Source organism: Tachysurus vachellii, chromosome 19, assembly GCF_030014155.1.
Source record: "Tachysurus vachellii isolate PV-2020 chromosome 19, HZAU_Pvac_v1, whole genome shotgun sequence".
NCBI classification, from domain to species: Eukaryota; Metazoa; Chordata; class Actinopteri; order Siluriformes; family Bagridae; genus Tachysurus; species Tachysurus vachellii.
Genome location: NC_083478.1, coordinates 14873122 through 14882966, shown reverse-complemented (window position 1 = coordinate 14882966; position 9845 = coordinate 14873122). Strand labels below are relative to the sequence as shown.

The 9845-nt window shown below is 38.5% G+C and overlaps 1 protein-coding gene across 2 annotated transcripts in view; it reads right to left on the bottom strand.

Annotated features, from left to right (window-relative positions):
• Positions 1-9586, bottom strand: part of plpbp (pyridoxal phosphate binding protein) — a 25396-nt gene extending 15810 nt beyond the window's left edge. The window contains exons 1-4 of one of the 2 annotated variants that reach the window (XM_060893801.1): positions 9376-9586; positions 424-531; positions 290-325; positions 74-149 (exon numbers count right to left, since the gene is read on the bottom strand). In XM_060893801.1, coding sequence (XP_060749784.1) covers positions 74-149; positions 290-325; positions 424-531; positions 9376-9474 — 319 coding nt within the window. In that variant the 5' untranslated portion in view covers positions 9475-9586. The remainder of the gene's footprint in view (positions 1-73; positions 150-289; positions 326-423; positions 532-9375) is intronic. The other variant, XM_060893802.1, reaches the window with a different exon arrangement.
• Positions 9587-9845: the final 259 nt, after the last annotated feature.

The window sequence follows — 9845 nt, the reverse complement described above, 5'->3', positions numbered from 1 at the left end:
TAAAGAATAAAAAAAACAAATAAATAAATAATTGCTTGACGTAAACCCATTAAGATAGATCTAATCTGCTTACCTAATAGTTTATTAACATTGCCCTTCTGTAGATGTCCAATGAAATGCCATTTAATTTCAGGGCACAATGTCAAAATCTAAGATAAAAACATCAAACATAATGTGGGTAAAATATTCTACTTGCCATTATTTACAAGTTTATGAAAGTCTCCTGAAATTTATTGTTAAAGTTTTTAGCCAAGAAATATTATGGCCATTTTCAATAAGGACTACTTACCAGAGGGTGAGAGGCTTTCTCCACAAGCTCATTTACCTATGAAGAGATATCAAAATATAAAAATTATAAAATCATTACAGAGCCAGCATACAGCAGTGATATTAAAATAAATTAGGAAGTCTAAAATTACTTACATAGTTCTCTCCAAAGTTGCGTTGCCCATGTTTATAAGCCTCAACTACCATGTCTGGAGGCTTGGTTTTACTCACAGCAACTAACCTAGGTGCAATGCACGGTAATGTCTGTCAGAAAAGAGATAAAAACCAAGGTTAAATAGGAAAATATAATTTAATATTATGTGAATCATGTTCCTTAAGTCATAAACATCAACCAGCTTTTAATGGTTAATGTATTTGTTTTTTCCTAGCTACACATTTGACATTTGATTTGATTGACTCACAGGACAATCACAGTGTTTAAATTTTGGCTGAAAGAAAAAAAAAAAAACATTTGTTTAGTCATGCTTTTTGTTAATAGTTTTTTCTTAGGTAAAGGAGCAGATCTAAGGTTTTGGTAATAGTAAAGTGGTTGTGTAAATTATGTCCCAGGATGCTATGCTGTTATGACAGAGGCCCTGCTTGCACTTTGCACAAAATCTACATTGTCCTTAACAATTACATAATCACATAATCAAAAGTCAAGTCAATAAGCTTTTATTGTCATTTCAATCATAAATAGCTGTTGCAGTACACAGTGAAATGAGACAAGTTTCTCCAGGACCATGGTGCTACATAAAACAAAGACAGAGCTAAGGACTTAAGTAAATAATCCTAGCCACATAAAGTGCATCTGTGCAACCTGGTGCAAACAGTGCAAGGCAAGACAAGACAAAAAGACAGAAAGACAGTGCTGGACAAAAGACTAACAAAAAATAGAAGACAGTTCACAAAAGACAACACAAAAGACAATAGACAAAAACAGGCTCGACCAGTGTAAATACTGTATGTTCAAACATTATTGCATGTGCAGAAATATTGGAATGAACACAGTATTATAGCAGCAGTTACATGAGGTAATGTAAAGTATTGTGCAAAACAGCAATCAACTGCATGTGCAAAGAGCAAAAACAGTGTGCAAAACAGCATGTAAACAGTTTGATGGATGTATACCCAATATTCTGTTTTTTCTTTTCTCTCTGTCTTGAGTTACATACACCACTCCTGAGATACCAGCATTCCTGACCACTTCTGGTCTCTGCCCTGCCTGATCCATTCTGATAATCTCTTGGAGCCCGCTCACTCCTGCAGATGATGACTCCACATAGACAGCCTAGAGAACCTTGGGTTTGCTGTGGCTAATAACACTCAAACTATAGAGATGGATTTGGCTGTTGCCAGAGTCAGAGTCACTGAACATTTGGTGACTTCAGCAGGAAAAAATGTGTTACATCCATAATGAATTCAAGGATTTTTCTGCATATCATGTCAGGGAGTTTTTTGCCACCATTGCCTCCTATGTGATAAATATAAACTTCAATTTTAAATTTTGTAATTTCAATGCAAAAGTATTATTTTGTAAAATAATCATAATGAATTTTTACATTCCTGTAATGCCCATTGTTAAAAGCGCTATAGAAAGAAAATTTAATTGAATCGATCAATCACTTCAAGAGGGCGCTGATCAAACGCTTCAAGATGCGCAGACGGGGAATCAAGCCTGTGTGCTCGTTAAGCTTAGACAGCGCAAATTTCTAATGAGGCTGCCTAGCATCCAACTGGCGAACCTCCGTCCTTTGTCCAACAAAACGGACAAACTCCTTCTGCTCTACCAGAAAATGAAGAATTTTTCACAATTTGCTGCACTGTGTTTCACGGGAAACCTGTCTGAACAATGCCATGACGGACAGCGTGCTACATCTGCTGAACTTTCAGCTGTTCAGAGCAGACCGAGACGCAGAATTAACGGGAAAATCATGGGGCTGTGGGACATGCTTCTACATGAATGAAAGGTAGTGTACAGATATGAGAGTGTTAAAGAAGATGGACCGTCCAGATCTAGAAGTGCTCTTCATTAACTGCAAGCCGTCGCCACAGGAGTCTCACTCGTTCATTCTTGTGAGTGTTTACATTCCACCACAAACGCACGTGAGTCAAGCTTTACAAAAACTCACTGATCAGATTACAGGGACGGATCACCACCACCCAGACTTTGTTCTAATAATTCTTGGGGAGCAAATCTCTCCTGTGAACTGCCAAAATACAGACAGCACATTACAGGTCCCACCAGAGACATTAATATACTCGACCATTGTAACACCACAATAAAAAATGCATAAAACGCTTTGGGTCTCTCTTGCCCCTTTTCCACCGAGGCAGTTTGAGTGCTGGTTCGGAGCCAGAGCCTAATTTAGAACCAGTTCTTTCTTTTTCGACAGCCAAAGCACTGGCTCTGAACCAGGAAAAGTGATTCTTAAGTAGCACCAAAACGTTGCTGGTCTAGACTTAAGAACCGCTTGCGTCAGGGGCTGTGGGCGGGGCTAGTGTTAGTGCATTTGTTAATGTACCTTAAGTATACCAATGTTTAATACACTTTTACTTTACCGCGATATGATACATTATCAGCACACATGATAGTAGGTAGCTACATGCTAAGGTTAATGATAAAATAACGTTATGTACTTTCTCTATTACTACCTCCGTTTATACAGATTACATGGAGCTGCACGTACACGTTGGATTCGCCACGTTTGGGTGTTAATGTAGGTTCACAAAGCCATGAGCATTAACAGTAAAGCAACATCCGCCATTGTTAATGTGTTTGCCGCTGCTGCGCTAAAGTTGCTGGGACACGTGACACGTATACAGTGACGTCAGAATTGGCTCTGTGATGGCTCTCTAGCCGGTGGAAAGGCAACGCGGTTCTTAGAAGGTTCGCCAGTGGAACCAACTTTGTACCAGCACCAGCACTAGCTCTGAACCAGCACCCGGATCTTTTTGGTGGAAAAGGGGCATCTGATCACTGCCTGGTTCATCTTATATCTGGAGCTGTGTTAAGTCCCTGTCTGCTTCAAACATTCAACCATCATCCTGTCCCAAAGAAACCCAAGACAACAGGACTTAACAACTATAGACCTGTGGCACTGACGTCTGTCATCATGATGTCGCTCGAAAAACTGGTTCTGGCTTAGATGAAAGACTTCACTGGACCCCCTGCAGTTTGCCTATCAAGCAAAGAAGTCTGTGGATGATGGAGTAAACTTTGGACTGTATTATATCCTGCAACACCTGGAAAAATCAGGGACTTATACAAGGATCCTGTTTGTAGATTTCAGCTCGGCCTTCAACACCATCATCACAACACTCCTCCAAACCAAACTAACCCAGCTATCTGTTCCTAACTCTCTGTCAGTGGATCACCAGCCTTCTGACAGATAGGCAGCAGCTAGTGATACTGGCAAAATTCACTCTCCTGCCACACATTGTATTTCTCACACAGAAAAACTTTGACTATTTATAATATATTTAATATGCTGCAGCACCCAAAATGTATCTGCCCGCACCGCTGTCTCTATGGAACCGCCTCCCCTGGAGTTCTTAGTCGAGCCTGACACTAAAAAAAAGAAAGAGAAAAAAAAAGAGAGAGTCTACACAATAGCCAATCAGAAAACAGCACTATCTGGGCAAGATTTAATGCAACAACCAATAAAAAAAACATTCATTAGTGAGGGTATTTTCGATGGTCAGTTTGAACAAAACCTCAACACAAAACAGCTTGTCTCTGGACGGGACAAACTGTGTTAAATGGGAGCAACATTACAAATGATAAAGGAGTCCAAAAAGGCAACAAACACTTACAGTAAACAAGACTAGTCATAAACTCTCTCTCTCTCTCTCTCTCACACACACACACAAACATTATACTCTATGTTGTGTATAGCATTTGTAAGAAATGAAACATGACGTGAGCATGTGCTCTTTTCTGCTCTTATAAGCATATACACTAATTTAGCTGCCAGTACTTTGTTGTTTGGGATGTAATTGTAGACATTATATATATATATATATATATATATATATATATATATATATATATATATATATATATATATATATATATATATATATAAAAATACATATTATACAAATAAAATACACACACATACGCACACACACACGCACATATATATATATATTATATATATATATATATATATATATATATATATATATATATATACACACATATACATACATACAAATCGATTTAAATCGTAAATCGGATTTTTTGTGAAAAAAATCTGGGATTTTTATAGGCCATATCGCCCAGCCCTATGTCAAACACTCATCAGACTACAGTCATCAGCCTCATCAAGCCTTATCTTGCTTAAAACAGTGGAGAGGATTGTGGACTTCAGGAGAAACCCCTCTGCACTCCCCCTCACTCACCATCATGGGCAGCACTGTGGCTGCAGTGAAGGCATTCAAGTTCCAGGGCTCCAGCATCTCCCAGGACCTGAAACAGTTCTACTCAGCCATGATCGAGTCTGTTCTGTGCACTTCATTAACTGTCTGTTTTGGCTACAAAATCAGATTTCAGAAAACTACAGAGAACGGGTCGGACTGCTGAAAGGATTATTTATGCTCCCCTACCCACCCTTCAAAAACTGTATATATTCAAGAGTAAGGAAAGGGCTCAGAAAATCACTCTGGATCCCTCACATTGTCAGGACTTAGCCCGGACTTTTGGCCATGCGAGTTTGTTTATGTTCCGGGTCACGTGTCTGCCCCGCCTTTGTTTACTCCTCCCCGTCTCTACGTACCTGTTCCCTCTGTTAATTGTCGTGTCTATTTAACTGTGCCGCGTTGCCGATGGCAGGAAGGAATCATCGTCAGTGTATTGTCAATGTAACGTCAGTGTACCCTCGTCCTTTTTTCCTGTTCAGTTTGCGTTTTTGTTCCTGTTCTTTTTTTTTGGTGCCCTGCGGCATCGCCCCGCACCTGTTCTGGTGGGGGACATCGCTCCATTTCCGGTTCCCCGAGGAAGACGTCGCCTCACTTCGCGAGGGGTGTTGCAGGCCCGTGGTGGAGGATCTTTCCCGCCCTCCCCCTTCCTATCCTGGTCGTCAAGACGTGGGTCTGGCCACGGTGCATTGGGGGTTGTGCTCGGCCATTCAGCTCGGATGTGGACGTCGCTCGTCCCTTCAGCTCGGCTGTGGACGTCGCTCGGCCCTCTCTGGCTGCGCTGCCGTTTACTCCTCCCCATCTCTACACTCCTGTTTCCTATGTATTAATCATAGTGTCTATTTAACCATGCTGCGTTGCTGATGGCAGGGCGGAATCATTGTCAGTGTAGGGCTGGGCGATATGGCCGAAAACTGTATCACGATATCAGTGTTTCATATCGGTCGATATCGATAATTATTGCACTTTTTTATGGCCCATTTAAAATAAGGACCAGGAGAAAAATATATTATATTATTATATATTGTTTAATCATATTAATTAAACATTTTTTTAAACTAAACCTTCCACTTATCGCAATCCCTTCAGTTATTAAGACAGAAATGTCAACAAGCAGGAAAACTCAAATAATTAAAATGAAAACATAAGTCTAAAGTCACAATGAACACTTAATTATCTCAACATTTAAGGTGCAAAATGAAAGAAAATGTAAGAAATGCTTAATAAAGTGCAATAAAATAGTTCAAAGTGTTAAATATAAACATAGAGAAACCTGAGAATTTAGTGCAAGTTTAGTGCTAGGAAGTTCACTAGCTGTTCACCTCCTGGTGAATAAAGTGTTTTAAAATATGTGCAGTGTTTTGTAAACAAATAAAACTGAGGTAGACAGATAAATCTGTAATATAAAAAACAAACCCAATACTGTACAGTAACATTGTTTGAAATATAAAACCTGCAGAAATATGAAAAAGTAACTCCAAGTTATTCTTACTCTAATCATACTTGAACTATTCAAGTATATTTTCGTAGTATTTTTGCTTAATTACAAAAGTGTATTAAAAGTGTCTTTTTGCTTAATTACAGAGCAATATTAAATATTAAATATACAAGAGAAAATAAAATGAATAACTAATTGGTTTCCTTTTTAGAAAAATGAACTTTTATTTTTTTAAATGCATACAACAATATTTTCTATCAAAAATAAACATTTAGATATTATCCATTGTTTCTCTGTCTGTACTTGTACTGTGAACAATGACAAAAAGTTGACTGAGAAGAATTAAGTACATTTAAGTGTCATACATTCTGGGTTTTAAATGAACCCTTTTCTGAGATGCAAAAACAAAAACAAAAAATTTTAAAATTACTTTTTTAAAGTATCAAAACTAAGGCATACATTAAAATAAATAGTAATACTAATACAAAATACTGCCTTTAAGTCATGCAACTTAACTTTCAGAACTAAAAGATTCTAAATCTACAGCTTAGGCATAACATAAGCCCTTACTGTCTAATTTGGAATGCTTTGTGGTAATTAAGAGGCAAAAACCATGGACAGGAACTTGGACCTAGAGACGACCATGGTTTCACACTGAGTGCTTTAAGTATATATATATCAGAATATACAAGTGTCTCTCTCTCTCAACGTGTGTGCTTTAAAAGTCTTTAAAGGAGCATTTGATTGCAACGAAGAAAGGTATCAACATGCTCAGAACTGAGGCTTGCCCTGCGCTTTGAAGCAATGTTTCTTGCTGCAGAAAACAGACGCTCTGATAGTGTCCCAAAACTTGGACATTTTCTGTCGTTTTATCCCGTATGTTTCTTCTCTTTGCTCATTGCCATTGTTATCGTGCCCTTACATTTTGCAGCCCGCACGCGCCCTCAAATCAAAAGACCGCTAACTCCTCGCGTCTCCTTCTGCTTTGACGTAAGCGCGTTGTCACACACACACAAAATAATTGCACTAGAACGTGACGTGAGCTTTAAATGCATTAAAAGAGGCTTCGAAGAAGAGGAATTTGCCTCGAATAATTTTTGTAACGGAGTTACTCGAGGAATCGTTTCCACTCTATTTATAATATCCAAAAAACTGCCATACTGGCGGGCTGACTTTTCCTCTTTTATTTACAATTTCCTTGCTCGCTGCGGCTCATTTTCTGCTTATCAGTCGCCGGTTACTGAAGGTTACCAGCACGAGACAACAATATGGCGCAACCAAACATGATACTGTTACATGATTGGCTGTTAGAGTGTCACTCCCCAAGTTGCTATGTTACCAGAGCATGCCTTTGTTAATGTAACCAAACTTGCTTTGCAACCTCTGTTTTCTTCCGACGAATAAAAAATATTGAACGTTTTATCGAGCACATTTTTTATCGCTATCGATCACTTGTCTATCGCGATACATATCGTTATCGTTTTATCGCCCAGCCCTATGTCAGTGTATTGTCAATGTAACGTCAGTGTACCCTTGTCCTTTTGTCCTGTTTAGTTTTCATCTGTGTTCCTGTTCTATGTCTTATTATTTATTAAACCCTACTCATTTGAAGCTATCCTGTATCTGGGTCTGTCTTCCTCCTCTCAGTTGTGACACATATCCTAGTCATTCACATTTTTAACTTTTACCATCTGGCTGGCGATACAGAGCCCCAAATTCCAGAAGAACCAGGCACAAGAACAGTTTCTGCCACCACATCATGAACCTCATGTACAGTTAAATGTTCCCATCATTATGCAATAACAATATGCAATAACCTTACATTTAATTATTGCCATCTCCGTCCTAGTACATCCCTGCATCTCATTCTATTCTATTCTACCAACTATTCTATTCTATTCAACTATTCTATGTTGTCTCTGTGTACTGGAAGCATATGACACTAAAACAAATTCCTTGTATGCACAAGCATACTCTGCAATAAAGCTCTTTCTGAATCTGATTCTTATTTGAGCTGTTCTTATGACACAAATGGGATCTTGTTTACGTATGCAAACTCAGAGTTCATACTTAATATAGATGTCATTTATTCATGTAAATCTTTAACTTTTCACTCAAGGTGCTGTCAATAAAAACCTTTATAATGAAAATGTATGTATTAAACTTAAAACAAATGCAAAATATGAACATTTTCACTACTGGTCTGAGATATTTGGACCCCACTCATGCCACTAATCGATCTGGGGGGAGAGTTGAGTTAGAACCAAATTTAATTTACAGGAATGGGACACTTTATAAGAAACACCTGTACCATTTATTCAGCCTGTTATCATGTAGTAGCAGTTCAGTGCACAATACCCTTAAATTACAATGAAGGAGTGTACTTTATTATGTTGGCTTTGTAGAAGCCAACATTCTGTTTTCCTATTTCAGCTTAGACAAAAATTTATAAAATTTAATGTGGCCTAGGGCTTTCAAGCCATATACACCAAATTCGGAGATGTTGTAGACCCTGGTCTGAAGTTTGTTGCTATTACTTTTCTAAGCGATCCGAGTACCGGTACTTCCGGTCTCAAATTGGCCTTTTTTCCCCATAGACTTCCATTATAAAATTTGGAGGTTTATAACTTGGCAGGCTTTTGAACTATCTACACCAAACTCGGCCAGCTCCTTTAGGGTGATACTCTGAACAAAGGTTTAAATTGGTGTACCAACTGGCCTTTCGGTTGTGCCACAGCCCCGCCCCCAAAATATGCAAAATCAAAAAACTTTTTACAACATTGACATGTGACATATCAAAACACTCAGAACAATGAGGGGGACATCCTCACGTGTATTCTGATGACGTCACGTGACGTCACATGCCTCCAAATGTTTTGGCACCCTATCTTTCTGTCCACTTGCCTATAAAAGTAACCCTGACCCTTATGTCCACTCGCCTCCAAAAAGCACCGGCCTTTGCGAATACTTGCCTCGTCAAAGCCAACATCAAAGTTTGTCGCGACAAACTTTACAAATCTAGTTTAAATTTAATTTTGTTTTTATATATGCACACACCACATATACACACATATGTATGGAGAGACGAGATATATACATAGCATACGACTTATTCAATTAATAGCTTCTTATCTTTAGCTACTGTGAGTGCAAAGGTTGAGTACTTATATAAACCAAACGAAGCAGCTCACCGACAAAAGAACATGAAGCTCAAAGTTCTACAAAGCATTTCAGCAATAAGAACTAACCTTAGGGCGTCGGGTGACCGCCAGATTTACCCGGTCCAACACCGCCTGCATCTTCTTCCCAACCTCTTCCGACATAGCTACTCTCCACATCGCATTCATAGGCGTAAAATTGTCCAATAGATACGGTTAGACAACGTGCAACGCAAATATGACATGTCCGGTCTTGTGGTCGTCAAAATAAAGGTCTTCGTTCTGCAACGTCAGACCTGCATCTTATAATACGTGGAAATTAAGTGGCAAGGTTGAGGGTTTTAAACTTCCATAGTCTGTATACTTCAGACTATGGAATCGCGTCAAGCTTTTAAAATCAATATTTATATTTCTACTTCTTTTTTTTTATTATTTGAAAAAAGAAACTACAACGAAATGTTTACATGTACAACCTAATCTGTATCTAAATTTTTCTTCCATATTTTGTCAATAATTCGACTCAGGTATTTAACTGAGGTCCCCCCATATTCTGCATAATG